The following is a 15,442-nucleotide window of genomic DNA, read 5'->3' as shown; positions in this document are numbered from 1 at the left end:
GAAATTTTTGGTTACCCAGGGTATGTAAAAGTTATGTTTACACTATATTATAGTCTACTGAGTGTAAGTAAATAGCATTATGGCTTAAAAAAACAATGTACATACCTTAATTTAAAAGTACTTGATGGCTAAAATTGTTGCTTAATCATTTGAGTCTTCAGTGAGTCATAATCTTTTACTGCTTGGGGGTTTCTCCTCTGTATTGATGGCTGCTGACTGATCAGAATGATGGTTGCTGAAGGTTGGGGTGGCCATGGCAATTTCTTAAGACAACAGTGATGTTTTCTGTGATTGATTCTTTCATAAATGATTTATCTGTAGCATATAATGCTGTTGGATAGTGTTTTACCCACAGTAGAACTTCTTTCAGAATTGGAGCTAGTTCTGTCAAATATTGATGCTGCTTTTTCAGTTAAGTTTATCTTGTCATTTCAGCAGTCTTTACAACATCTTCACGAGGAGTAGATTCCGTCTTAAGAAACCATTTTCTTTCCTCATCCATAAGGAGCAATTCCACATCTGTTTACATTTTATCTTAAAATTGCAACAATTCAATCACGTTTTCAGGCTCCACTCCTAATTCTAGTTCTTTGCTATTTCTACCACATCTGTAATTACTTCCCCTGGTCTTGACTTTAAGCATGCCTTCACTATTAAGTTTAATCATTTCTAGCTTTTGGTTGAAAGTGAGATATGTGCAGCTCCTTTCACTTCAATGTTTAGAGGCCACTTGAGCATTGTTAATTAGCCTAAATTTAATATTGTGTCTCAGGGAATGCGGAGGCCAGAGGAGAGGGAAGGAGACAAAATAATAGCTGGTCCATCGAGCAGTCAGGACACATACTAAAAATCGTGAAAATTACCCAAAATGTGACAAAGTAAACAAATACCATTTAGAAAAAGGGTTCCAGTAGACTTGTTTAAAACAGGGTTGCCACAAATCTTCAATATGTAAAATATGCCGTATTTGCAAAGCACAATACAATCAAGTGTGCTTGTGAGGCATTAACTAATGGCATATTGATGGAACTATTTTCCTGGATTAAAGGCTTCTAGAATAAAAGGTTTCTCTTTGCTTTTATGTAAATGTAGTTTTGGTTACTGTTACAAGTTTTGGAAGCTTTGTAACACTGGCTTAGTTATAGTGAAATATATTTAATATCTGCTGGATGGTAGGTATTGTTGATCCAGCAAGTTTTAAGTCAGTGTTTATATCTGGAATCTCTTAATATTCTTCAATTGCTTGACTAGATGGAACAGCTATAATTAAAATAAAGAACTTGATTTTTGTGTGTAGTTTATGGAAGTACATTTGCTATCATTTTTGTTGTATCCTAAGTAATTTCAAAAGTCCTCAAACTTAAAAGGGTCATATTTCAAATAATTGTAGAAAACAAGTGTAACAAGAAGAGTGTACTGTTGGTAACAAGAAAATTGATTGCCATCTCCCATCTTTCTTCAGGGAACCCCTGCTTTGTTCTTAATTCAGTTAACTTTCAATAATAATCTATTGGAATGTGGTGTGGAAGACGAAAGGTAATTTTAAACAAACTATTTTGTTTATTTTGGAAAGTTTGTTGAATGATATTCTTTTGAGTTAGACTATTATAAATTTTTTTAAAAATTAAAAAAGTTGAGATTCATTTTTGGGGTAACTTTGCTATAATGTAATTTATTTTTACAAAAAGAACAGTTAATGCATAGTTCAAAAATTTTTTTCCATCAGGTTTTTTCTCAACCTGGAAACACTTGTGGGCTGTGTTCTTTCGGGTCCAACTTCACCACTCGCTTTCAGTGACTCTGTCTTAAATGTTGTCAATCAAAATGCAAAGCAGTTGGATAACAAGGAGCATCTTTGGAGAATGTGGAGTATTATAGTCACCCCATTAACAGAATTGATTAATCAGGTATGATATAAGTCAGCTGCATGTTTTCTCTCAAGTTTAGTACCTTGTCTTTTTTTTCTTTCTTTGTTATATAGCACATGAGTATATGAATAGAAATTTGTATTTGAATGGAAGATATTACATATTTTATCTGTGGGATTGGTTAATTTTCTGTTCTTTAAATTACTTGATTTCTTTTCATTGTGTTTCTGCCTTATTCAAAAAAGTGTAACTTAGTGGGGACTAAATAGTCCATTTTCTCTTACGATTAGAAAGCCAGAAGGCTCACATGATAGATATGGATTTCCCTGTTTATATCTTGGATTCTTGTGCATTTGTGCTGTGGGGAATAATATGAATGCATTTTCATATGCATTTGTGCTGTGGGGAATAATATGAATGTCTTGACTAAACTATATATTCTTAGATTTCTATGGCAAATCATGTTGGTGAACACCTCAAAGCCATATAGTAGTTCCTAAACCTTTAATTCTTGAGTTGACTGACCTTTACATTTAAATACTTTAAAAAGTGATAATATTGGCAAGGTATGGAGCTCAAGTTCTGTCACTGTTAATAGTTCATTAGCAGCTTTATCAATCTTTAATGGAATTATTACTTACAAATGGAGTGAAGACTCTGAAGAATTATGTGATTATACAGTAGCCCTTATTTTAGCTACTTGAGCCAACACTCCATTAAACATATTCCTTTGGAAGAACAAGATTTATTTTCCTAAATGGTTTCCTACAGTTTGAGGTCTGCTAGAGGCCATTTTTGGAGAAGGCAATGGCAGCCCACTCCAGTACTGTTGCCTGGAAAATCCCATGGGCGGAGGAGCCTGGTAGGCTGCAGTCCATGGGGTCGCGAAGAGTCCTACACGATTGAGTGACTTCACTTTCACTTTTCACTTGCATACATTGGAGAAGGAAATGGCAACCCACTCCAGGGTTCTTGCCTGGAGAATTCCAGGGACGGGGGAACCTGGTGGGCTGCTGTCTATGGGGTCGCACAGAGTCAAACACAACTGAAGCGACTTAGCAGCAGCAGCAGAGGCCATTTTTATAAGTCCTTGCTTGAGTCTTACCTTCTGCGTATAGTAAAAGTTTGTGGAATCACCTCTGGGATTCTTTTTTAGGACTTAAAACACAGTATATTGTTTCCCAGGGTTGCTTGAGAGACTACCACAAACTGGTGGCTTAAATCAACAGGAACTTATTTTTTAAAGCTCTTGGGGCCGGAATTTCAATAGTAAGATGTTGGCAGATTTGGTTTCTTCTGGAGCTGTAAAAGAGAGTGTGTTCCATGCTTCTCTTAGCGTCCAGCAATTGTTGATATTGTGAATCCACCACTCCAATCTCAGCCTATCTTCACATGGCGTTCTTCCAAGTATCTTCTATTAAACTTCCTCTTTTATAAGGACACCAGTTATTGGATTAGAGCGTGCCTTAAGTCAGCATGACTTCTTTATTGCATGATTACACCTGCAAGGACCCTAATTTCAAAGACTACAGAGGTTAGGAGTTCACCATCTGTTTTAACATCTCGACGTTGGGGAACATGATTCTTACTACCTGTGATAAGATGTCACTATTTAGGACTAGAATTAGATGGTGATTTGTCTAACTTCATTTTCTTTTTTCAGACCAATGAAGTGAATCAAGGGGATGCCTTAGAACATAATTTCAGTGCTATCTATGGTGCACTGATTTTGCCAATAAACCATATTTTTCCAGCACAAAAAATTCCAGTGGTAAGGCAAATTTTTACTTGAGGAATTTGCGGTTTTTAAATATTATGTTACTCTTTGTAATGAACTTCTATAAGACTTTCTTATGACTTATAATCAGCTTAGGAGAAAGGAAAGTGGTGAAGAGAGTGAAGTTCCTCTTCACCTTTGTTAATTGCTGGTATTGTGGTATTACTACAGTTTTTCGGTTAGAGCTCTGGGAATGTGGGCAGACTTATTACCCTGTGCTAGTCTCTTCTGACACCTTAAGTGTTACTGTGTTTTTAAAATGTTAAAGATGTATTCTATTAAGTTATTTGATATATAGGTACACATTTTCTAAGTTTTTTTTTATTATTGTTAGGTCACCATGAAGACCTTACTTAAAACTTGGTCAGAATTATATAGAGCATTTGCTCGCTGTGCAGCTTTGGTGGCAACTGCGGAAGAGAATTTATGCTGTGAGGAATTTTGTTCCAAGATAATGTCCAGTTTGGAAGATGAAGGCCTTTCAGTGAGTTTATTCTGATACCGACCTTTTTTGTATTTAAAGTAAATTCTTTTCAAGTAAATAGAGATAATGTTTATGAACTATCATTAACTAATGCTTTTAGTTTATAAGTAATGAAGTTAAGGTATAAAACAGGTAACAGCTTTGCGAGACAATTTTGTGTCATTGGACTCTAAGGTCCATGTATCAGGACCACTTGATGGTGATGTGCTTTTACTACTCTGGTGTGCCTTTGCCATTCTAGATGAACAGTACAAGGACTTTGCCATCCTATATCTTGTTTTTTCATACCTGTTAGCTTTTTTGTTTAAATCTTTTAATTAAAAGATAATTGCTCTACAATACAGTTTTGGTTTCTGCCACATTCAACATGAATCAGCCATAGGTATACATAGGTCTCTTCCCTCTTGAACCTCCTTCCGCCTCCCATGCATCTTCAGTTGTTACTGAGCCCTGGTTTGAGTTTCCTGAGTCATTCAGCAAATTCCCACTGCTATCTAATTTACATATGATAGTGTATATGTTGGGCTTCCCAGGGAACCTGCCTGCTAGTGCATGTAATGTAAGAAATGTGGTTTGATTCCTGGGTCAGGAAGATCCCTGGGAGGAGGACATGGCAACCCACTCCAGTATTCTTGCCTGAAAAATCCCATGGACAGAGTCTGGCGGGCCCAGACTGTTCATAGGGTTGTAAAGAGTTGCACACAACTAAAGCGACTTAGCACAATATATGTTTTCATGTTACTCTCTCTGTTCATCCCACATTCTCCTTCCCCACACCCTTGTCCATAAATCTGTTCTCTACATCTGCATCTCCATTACTGCCCTGCAAATAGCTTCATCAGTACCATCTTCTAGATTCCATATATATGCACTAATGTATGATATTTGGTTTTCTGTTTCTAACGTACTTCACTCTGTATAATAGGCTCTAGGTTCATCCACCACATTAGAACTGACTCAAATATGTTCCTTTTTATGGCTGAGTAGTATTCCATTGTATATATGTACCACAGCTTCTTTATCCATTCATTTGTCTATGGACATCTAGTTTGCTTCTGTTTCCTAGCTATTGTAAATAGTGCTGCAATGATGTGTCTTTTTGAGTTTTGGTTTCCTCAGGATATATGCCTAGTAATGGGATTGCTGGGTCATATGGTAGTTTTATAACTAGTTTTCTTTTTTTTTTTTACTTGGAAGATAATTATAATATTGCAATGGTTTTTGCCATACATGAACAGTAATTGGCCATACACGTGGCCCACCCCCCCATCCTGAACCCGCCCCCACCTCCCTCCCCACCCTGTCCCTCTAGGTTGTCCCAGAGCACCAGCTTTGGGTGCCCTGCTTCATGCATCAAACTCACATGGGTCATCTGTTTTGCATATGGTAGTGTATATATTTCAATGTTACTCTCTCAGATCATCCAGTCATTGCCTTCTGCTGAGTCCAAAAGTCTCTTCTTTACATCTGTGTTGTCTTTGCTGCCATGAAAGTAGAATTGTCGACACTGTCTTTCTAAATTTCATATATATGTGTTAATATAGAATATTTTTCTTGCTGTTTCTGACTTCACTTTGTATAGTAGGCTCCAGGTTCGTCATCCTCATTAGAACAGACTCATATGCGTTCCTTTTTATAATTGAGTAATACTCCATTGTGTCTGTATACCACAACTTTCTTATCCATGCATCTGCCAAAGGACTCTAGGTTGCTCTTTCAATTCTGATTTCCTCAGAATATATGCCCAGCAGTAGCATTGCTGGGTCGTGCAGCAGTTCTGTTCCCAGATTTTTGAGGAATCTCCACACTATTCTCCACAGTGGCTGTACCGGTTTGCATTTGCACCAATAGTGTAAGAGGGTTTCCTCTTCTCCAAACCCTCTCCAGCATTTATTGTTTGTAGACTTTCTGATGATGGCAGTTCTGATCTGTGTACAATGATGTCTCATGGTGGTTTTGATTTGCATTTCTCTAATAATGAGTGATGTTGAGCATCTTTCATGTATTTATTAGCCATCTGTATGTCTTCTTTGAAAAAATGTCTGTTTAGGTCTTTTGCCCACTTTCTGATTGGGTTCTTTTTTTTGGTATTGGGCTGCTTGTGTATTTTGGAGATTAATTATTTGCCAGTTGTATATGCTGTTATTTTCTCCCATTCTGAGGACTGTCTTTTCACCTTGCTTACAGTTTTCCTGCAAAAGCTTTTAAGTTTAATTAGGTCCCATTTGTTTATTTTTGTTTTTATTTCTGTTTCTCTGGGAGGTGGGTCATAGAAGATCTTGCTATGATTTATGTCATCAAGTGTTCTGCCTTTGTTTTCCTCTAAGAGTTTTCGAGTTTCTGGTGTTACATTTAGGTGTTTAATACATTTTGAATTTATTTTTGTGTGGTATTAGAAAATGTTCTAGTGTCATTCTTCTACATGCAATTGATCAGTTTTCCCAGCACCACTTGTTGAAGAGATTGTCTTTTCTCCATTGTACACTTTTGCCTCCTTTGTCAAAGGCTTCCCTGGTGGCTCAGACGGTAAAGCGTCTGCCTGCAGTGTGGGAGACCCAAGTTCAATCCCTGGGTTGGGAAGATCCCCTGGAGAAGGAAATGACAACCCACTCCAGTACTCTTGCCTGGAGAATTCCATGGACTGAGAGGCTCCTCAGAGCCTGGTAGGCTACAGTCCATGGAGTCGCAAAGAGTCGGACATGACTGAGCAACTTCACTTTTGTCAAAGGTATGGTGTCCATAGGTGTATCGGTTTATCTCCAGACTTTGTTTTGTTCCATTGATGTATATTTCTGTCTTTGTGCCAGTACTATACTGTAGCTTTGTAGTGTAGTCTGAAGTCAGGAAGGTTGATTCCTCCAGCTCCATTCTTCTTCCTAGAGGATTGCTTTGGATATTCAGGGTCTTTTGTGTCTCCATATAAATTGTGAACTTTTTTTGTTTAAAAAAAAAAATTGAATTTAATCTATAGATTGCTTTGGGTAGTATATTCATTTTCACTATATTGATTCTTCCAATCTAAGAACATGGTATATTTCTCCATCTGTTTGTGTCATCTTTGATTTCTTTCATCAGTGTTTTGTAGTTTTCTGTATACAGGTTTTTTGTTTCTTTAAGTTAATGTATTCCTAAGTATTTTATTCTTTCTGTTGCAGTGGTGAGTGGTGTTGTTTCCTTAATGTCTTTTTCTGATTTTTCATTGTAAGCATATAGGGATGCAAGGGATTTCTATGTATTAATTTTATATCCTGTGACTTTACTGTATTTGTGGATTAGCTCTAGTAATTTTCTGGTGGCATCTTTAGGGTTTTCTATGTAGAGGATCATGTCATCTGCAAATAGTTTTACTACTACTTTTACAATCTGAATTCCTTTTATTTCTTCTCTGATTGCTGTGGCTAGGACTTCCAAAACTGTTGAACAGTAGTGGTGAGAGTGGGCACCCTTGTCTTGTTCCTGATTTTAGAGTAAAAGCTTTCCTTTTTTTCACCATTGAGGATAATGCTTGCTGTGGGTTTGTCATATCTGGCTTTTATTATGTTGAGATGTGTTCCTTCTGTGCCTGTTTTCTAGAGAGTTTTTATCATAAATGGGTTTGAATTTTTTCAAAGGCTTTCTCTGCATCTATAGAAATAATCACTTGGTTTTTATCTTTCAATTTATTAATATGGTGTATCACATTGATTTTGCACATATTGAAGAATCCTTGTATCTCTGGAATAAAGCCTGCTTGGTCATGATGTATGATCCTTTTAATATGTTGTTGGATTCTGTTTGCTCGAATTTTGTTGATTTTTGCATCTATGTTTATCAGTGATACCAGCCTGTAGTTTTCTCTTTTTTGTGTGGCATCTTTTATTTGGTATCAGGGTGATGGTGGCCTCATAGAATGAGTTTGGGCGTTTTCCTTCCTCTGCAATTTTCTGGAATAGTTTGAGTAGGATAGGTGTTAGCTCTTCTCTAAATTTTTGGTAGAATTAACCTGTGAAGCCATCTGATCCTGGGCTTTTGTTTGTTGGAAGATACGGTTTCGATTTCTGTGCTTGTGATTTGTTTAAATTTTATATTTGTTCCTGGTTCAGTTTTGGAAGGTTATACTTTTCTAAGAATTTGTCCATTTCTTCCATGTTGTGCATTTTATGGGCATATAGTTGCTCATAGTAGTGTCTTAGGTTCCTTTGTATTTCTGTGTTGTGATTTCTCCATTTTCATTTCTAATTTTATTGATTTGAGATTTTTTCCTTTTTGTCTTGATGAGTATGGCTAATGGCTTATCTATTTTATTTTCTCAAAGAACCAGCTTTTAGTTTTATTGATCTTTGCTATAGTCTCCTTTTTTTTTTTTCCCCCCATTTATTTCTGCTCTGAATTTTATGATTTCTTTCCTTCTACTAGCTGGGTTTTGTTGTTGTTGTTGTTGTTGTTGTTGTTCTTTTTCTAGTTGCTTTTAGTGTAAGGTTAAGTTGTTGATTTGATATTTCTCTGGTTTCCTGAGGTAGCCTTTGTATTGCTATGAACTTCCCGCTTAGCACTTTAACTGAATCACATAGGTTTGGGGTTGTTGTGTTTTCATTATCATTTGTTTCTATGCCTGTTTTGATTTCCTTAGTGATCCTTATTAAGTGTGTTATTTAGCCCCCATGTTTGTGTTTTTTACATTTTTTTCCTGGTAGTTGATAGTCTAATCTTACAGCATTGTGATCAGAAAAAATGCTTGAAATTATTCACTTTTTAGAAATTTACCAGGGCTTGATTTGTGGTCCAGGATGTGGCCTGTCCTGGAGGATGTTCCATGTGCAGTGAGAAGATGTATGTATCACAGCTTCTTTATCCATTCATCTGTCTATGGACATCTAGTTTGCTTCTTTGTACTAGCTAATGTAAATAGTGCTACAGTAAACATTGGGGTTCAGTTCAGTGTCTCAGTCGTGTCTGACTCTTTGCGACCCCATGGACTGCAGCACACTGCACCCTGTTCATCACCAACTCCTGGAGTTTACTCAAACTCATGTCCATTGAGTTGGTGATGCCATCCAACCATCTCATCCTCTGTCATCCCCTTCTCCTCCTGCCTTCAATCTTTCCCAGCATCAGGGTCTTTTCAGATGAGTCAGTTCTTTGCATTAGGTGGCCAAGTATTGGAGTTTCAGCTTCAGCATCAGTCCTTCCAATGAATATTCAGGCCTGATTTCCTTTTGGATGGACTGGTTGGATCTCCTTGCAGTCCAAGGGATTCTCAAGAGTCTTCTCCAACACCACAGTTCAAAAGTGTCAATTCTATGGCGCTCAACTTGCTTTATGGTCCAATTCTCACAACACTGGGGTAGATGTGACTTTTTTAGTTTTGGTTTCCTCAGGATATATGACTAGTAGTGGGTTTGCTGGGTCATAATGATAGTTTTATTCCTAGTTTTTTAAGGAGTCTCCTTAAAAAACTTGTATCTTAAAAACAAGTCACATAGTGACTATATCAATTTACATTCCCGCCAACAGTTTAAGAAGCTTCCCTTTTCACTACACCCTCTCCAGCATTTATTGTTTGTAGAGTTTTTGGTGCTGGCCATTCTGACTCATGTGAGGTGATACCTCATTGTAGTTTTGATTTTCATTTCTCTAATAATGAGCAGTGTTGAGGATCTTTTCATGTGTTTATTAGCCATCCATATGTTTTCTTTGGAGAAATGTCTGTTTAGGTCTTTTTCCCACTTTTTAATTGGGTTTTTCTGGTGTTGAGTTGTATGAGCTGGTTGTATACTTTGGAAATTCTTTGTCAGTTGTTTCATTTGCTATTGTTTTCACCCATTCTGAGTGTTGTCTTTTCATCTTGTTTATAGCTTCCTTTGCTGTGCAAAAGCTTTTAAGTTTAATTACGTCTCACTTGTTTGTTTTTATTTCCATTACTTTGGGAGGTGGGTCATAGAGGATCTTTCTGTGATTTATTTGTCTTACAGTGTTCTGCCTATGTTTTCCTCTATGAGTTTTATAGTTTCTGCTCTTACATCTCAGTTCAGTTCAGTTCAGTCGCTCAGTCGTGTCCGACTCGTTGCGACCCCGTGAATCGCAGCACGCCAGGCCTCCCTGTCCATCACCAACTCCCAGAGTTCACTCAGACTCACGTCCATTGAGTCGGTGATGCCATCCAGCCATCTCATCCTCTGTCGTCCCCTTCTCCTCCTACCCCCATCCCTCCCGGCATCAGAGTCTTTTCCAATGAGTCAACTCTTCACATGAGGTGGCCAAAGTACTGGAGTTTCAGCTTTAGCATCATTGCTTCCAAAGAAATCCCAGGGCTGATCTTTATAATTGGTCTTTCATTTAGGTCTTTAATATACCTATTAGCTTTTTAAAGTCTGTCCTTTGAAAGTTTGTGGTCTTAAAAATGTAGGTTCCTATTCACACCTTTCCCTTACTCTATAAAAAGAATAACTGGTGTCAGCAGTTTGATATGTATCATTCTAGAATAAACCAATAAGTTACATATTTATATGCACATATATATGTGAATACAGTGTTCTTTCCATTTGAAATTTATTTTATTTATTACTCTGAAGTGTGCCATTTTTTTTATTTGAAAAGATTTCTAGTCCTTGATAGTGGTTACCCTGCTGAGAAGAGTAGAGATAGTTATAATGTGTCAGTTCTGATTATGGGCTTTTGATATCATAGTATTTGGCAGAGTGGCTTTAAAAGTGTGCTGTTACCGGCCACAGAGACAGTGAACTTGTTGAATGTTTTTGTGATTTTTAGGGAAAAGCTTGACCCTTGGTTTTTGCTTTTAAATTCTTATCTTGGATGGACTTAACAGTTTGTTCTCTTCTGAAGAAATTTAGAATCTTCCTAAATTTTATAAAATACCCTGTTGGGATTTTGCTCGGCATGATTGGTTATATTGCATTCAGAGATTAATTTGGAAAATAATTTCTATCTTTATAACATTGAGTTTTTCTGTTCAGAAATATTTTTTTTAGTTCTAAACTGAACCTAGCTTGCTTGATTTGGGGGTTTTATAGTTGTTTTATCTAGTTTTATCTAGTATAAATGGTCTCTTCCCTGCCTATACTTGGTTACTACCGGCATATATGAAATCTCTTGTCAATATACATTTCTGTATATTAACACAGTTTTGTGTCCTTGAGATTCTCTTCTTGGTCACAGTGAAATTCTTTTAAAACATTGTAGATTAGTGTTTTAAGATTTTTTGCAGATACCTTCATTTGTGAGATTGGAGTTCCTCATTGTCCAATTTTTATATTGTAGAAATGATAAACATGTGACTAATAACATCTTGTCAAATATATAACCAATTAGTTAAAAGTTTTAGGTTCCAGAAAATTTTTTATCACAGCTCTGAAGTTAAACATAGGCTCATTTGTTCCCTTTTCTGTAAAGTTTTTCTACAAAATACACATCTAAGACTTGTTATTTTTGTTACTGCTGCTGTTGCAAATTCATCATTTGATACTAATTTTAGTATTATCAACCTGTTTTTTAGTTTAAGTTTAGGATTTTCTTTTTACCTTTGGAATTTAGACATCTCACCAAGGTTGTGTCTTGAGGCATCTTTTAAAATTGTTCTGTTAAGTATTTGGTGGATCTTTTCAGTTTAAGGAGCTGTGCCTTCATCTGAGGAAAAAGTGCTGAGGTCTTCAGGTGTCATCCTCTGTGTCTCTTCTTTCTCTGTATCTCTCTGTGTTTTGCTTTATTTCTGGTCCTGCTTTCTGGGAGCTTGATATTTCTGTGTCCATCTTTCGGTTTAAACGCTGAAGTGTTTGATAATTTTAATTTTACATTTAATGTTTTTAAGTGAATATGATTTCCTCTTACATTTGAGAGTATTTTATTTTCTTCTGTTTCTGTTATTGCCTCTTTCCTTGTTGATTAGTTCTGTTCATATTTAACACACCTTCTTCATATTTGACAATAAAGGCTAATGTTGAGCAATATTATTAGCTGGAATGTGTTTCCTAACCCAGGAGAGAACTCCTGTTTATCTGGCTTTGATAGCAAATTGTAGTTATAAGGAAGCTTTGCCTTGTAATTGTGATCAAGATGGAAGCATCTAGATCTTTCATGTCTTTTCTGTAGGGGTGTGTAGATTGTCATTTGGACTGAACCTTCCATGTGGTATTCATAGGTTAACAGGCCAGCAGGGCTCTCCCTTCCCCTTCTTGGTTCTTAACATCCACTGGGGAAGGTTGTCTTTGGCAGACCTGTGAATTAGTCCAGTGAATTGGAGAAGTGAACAGTATTGGAGAATAAAGGAAGGGCAATTGTATAGAACTGTAATTTCAGTAGTCTTTTACCCGTATGGTTTTTCTAATAACGATCAGATCTTTTTCTCAGAACCCTCCCTATGTCTTGTTAGTCAGTTTCTTCTATGAAAGCTCACTGCGTTTTTTTGTTTTGTTTTTGTTTTGAGATGTTCTTGACTGGTGGTACTGGGATTTCCTTTGTTCTGTTTCATTTGGATCTGAGGGAGGAGATGGAAAGAATATCAGGGAGCTTAGCAACTTTTTTATGTTTGGTTTTTATGGGTTTAGTGAACACTTCCATTTCAGTATTGAGGGAAAAAAAGGTATAGTATTGAATACTTGGCACACAGCAGATAACTAGGAAATAGTCATAACCATATAGTTAATTGGAGAAGGAAATGGCAACCCACTCAAGTGTTCCTGCCTGTAGAATTCCGTGGGTGGAGGAGCCTGGCAGGCTGCAGTCCATGGGGTCACAAAGAGTTGAACACAACTAAGGACTAACACACACACACATACAGTTAATGTGTCTTAAATGGCATAAACTATGGTGTGTGTTACTATATGTCATACATGGGAGTTAAAGTTATATTTTTTATTCATGCTTACAAGTTTTATAAACCATGCCATTAGTTAAAAGGTTGTCATGCAATACCTAACTGTTCTTTTCCAGAATTTATTGTTCTTGGATAGGATCACTCATATTATTACTGTAATGGTTGATTGCATCGACTTTTCACCATATAATATTAAATATCAACCCAAAACTAAATGTAAGTATTTTATTCATTCAGTATAAGCAAGGCTGTCTGAACTGTATCAGGGCATATCCTAATAGCTTTCCCATCTAATTTTACCTACTTTTAATGTTATATAACCATGTTATTTTGCTAGTTCACATGCTGCTCTCTTTCTCTCTCTCGATGTATCTCTCTCACCCACCCCTGCAGTGTATAACCCCTTTTTATGATGCAGAAACAAATTTTGTCCTATGTAGAGATTGCCTAATAATACAGATGATTTTACTTACTCCCTCTGGTTACAAGGGATTATCTGGACAGAAAGCTTGAACTTAGTTAAAATGTTCTTATTTGATAGTCTTATCTGAAATGATCATTGAATTGATGTTAAACTGCATAGAAAATCATGGCAGTGGTTAATTGGTTATGGTTTTACAGGAAATGTAAAATGACTCTAAAAGTGTAACACAGTTTTTACTGTATAAAATTCAGCAATTGAAATCTTAAATCTTATTTTCATAACTATATGCCTTGATTAATTCTAAATTATATTATGAGCTGTTAATGTACTAATTGGTTCTTTGAAATTATATATTTTCTACCAATGATTATATATTATCATACTGAATAGAAAAGAACCTTCTAGTTACAAGAAGTATTTTGTTTAAAGGTTACTTTTCCTGTTTAAAGAGTGGGAACATACTCAATTTTCCTTTAATAAGATCTTTCTTTGAATTAGTGTAAAGATTTCTAGAACATAAAATATTTGCAGGGCTTTTTGGGGTGGGGATAGTTTTTTGGTGTTTCATTTTTACAGTAATATAGAGAAACTTGTTTGGTAATTAAAGCATCCCAGCCTCAAGCCACAGAAATAGATTTTTTTCTTTAGTCTTAGTCCCCTTTCAGACTGAACAATACTTAATCTAATTACCTCTAATCTAATTACCTCTTTGTCAGGAAAATTAAAATTCTCTAAATATAGAAAGGTTATATAGCAAATGATATCAGAATATATTTTTTAAGCCCCTGAAGTTTGATAAGGCATAGATGATGATCCCGTTGTTGAAAGTTTTACATGTTTTGTTAACTTCTGAAAAATAAGAATTAACTGAATATCATTTCTATCCATGATCTATAAACCCAGAATTAGAAATGTTTTTTGTTTTCAATCCTTATCTTGCAAGAGGTGTTCCTGGCTATTGAAATTTATTGAAACTAGGGAAAAAATCTAAAAACTGCCAGCACAAGCTGAGAGCAAACAAAATTTACAAATAGTTGAAATAAAATTGTTATTATTCATAAATATGCATCAGGGTCACTTTGAGAGTTTTTGATAATTTTTACTTTGTAATTTGTTTTAGAGAAACATTGCAAAAATTAAACACAGATACTACTTTTTACTAGGGTTCCTCAGTTATCAGTTGATGCTTTTGCCTTATTTTCACCCCCACCCCCTTTTCTACTTTTATTTCCTAGAACATTTCACAGCACTTGTAAGACAAGTCTTTGATCTAAAATATTTCCCAAGTCTTATCTTTCATGACCATTAGAAGTGAAGTAAAGGCAAGGTTAGATTTTGAAGGTCTCTCAATTGGGGTTTGTCAGTATTTCCTCAATATTAGATTGAGATTTTATTTCTTTATGGGGATGCTACAGAAGTAATTCGGTGTTTTCTTATCAGTGCATTATGTCAACAGGCATGTAAGTCAGTTTGTCCCACTATTGATAATGATAACATTTACTGTTTGATTAAGATCATATCTGTCGGTTTTGTACTATAAAATTCATTAGGAAACACAGTTAATAAATTAATGTTTTGTGGCAAGTTCTTTGAGACTTCATAAATATCTTGTTACTCAGCATACTTTGATTCATGAGTTACTCATCCATTGATGCTTCTTGCGTAAAACACTGTTTCCCAAAGTAGTGGATCATATTGTTTCATTTAATTACATTAGTTTGCTTTAATTACCATTAATTCTAAAAGCTGTCACTGTTTTATCTTAGCACCACAGAGACCTACAGATTGGTCCAAAAAGAAGAAGGAACCTTTAGGGAAGTTGGCTTCTTTAATTAAACTTATTGTGAGAGTGATCTATTCTTTTCACACACTGAGCCTCAAGGAAGTACATTCTGATACTCTCCTCACTATTGGCAACTCAATCACCAGCATTCTTTCCAATTTACTTGGACATATTTCTCTGCCTTCTATGATCCAGAAAATATTTGCAGCTTTAACAAGACCTCTGGCATTATTTTATGAAAACTCAAAGTAAGTATTTTGCCTTAATAGCTCTTAGACTTAAACATATATAACTAGA

The 15,442-nt window shown here is 35.9% G+C and overlaps 1 protein-coding gene across 6 annotated transcripts in view; it reads left to right on the top strand.

The window, feature by feature from the left end:
- The window catches only part of RIF1 (replication timing regulatory factor 1), a 64,379-nt gene that overhangs the window by 23,196 nt on the left and 25,741 nt on the right, over positions 1-15,442 (top strand). For all 6 annotated transcript variants that reach the window (XM_019972827.2, XM_019972844.2, XM_019972838.2 and 3 more), the window contains exons 17-22: positions 1,463-1,536; positions 1,727-1,907; positions 3,532-3,639; positions 3,980-4,129; positions 13,055-13,154; positions 15,129-15,393. In XM_019972827.2, the coding sequence (XP_019828386.2) occupies positions 1,463-1,536; positions 1,727-1,907; positions 3,532-3,639; positions 3,980-4,129; positions 13,055-13,154; positions 15,129-15,393 (878 nt within the window). The remainder of the gene's footprint in view (positions 1-1,462; positions 1,537-1,726; positions 1,908-3,531; positions 3,640-3,979; positions 4,130-13,054; positions 13,155-15,128; positions 15,394-15,442) is intronic.

The sequence above is a fragment of the Bos indicus genome, chromosome 2 (assembly GCF_029378745.1).
Source record: "Bos indicus isolate NIAB-ARS_2022 breed Sahiwal x Tharparkar chromosome 2, NIAB-ARS_B.indTharparkar_mat_pri_1.0, whole genome shotgun sequence".
NCBI lineage: Eukaryota > Metazoa > Chordata > Mammalia > Artiodactyla > Bovidae > Bos > Bos indicus.
The sequence above is the reverse complement of the archived record's forward strand: the minus strand, read 5'-3'. Positions and strand labels throughout refer to the sequence as shown.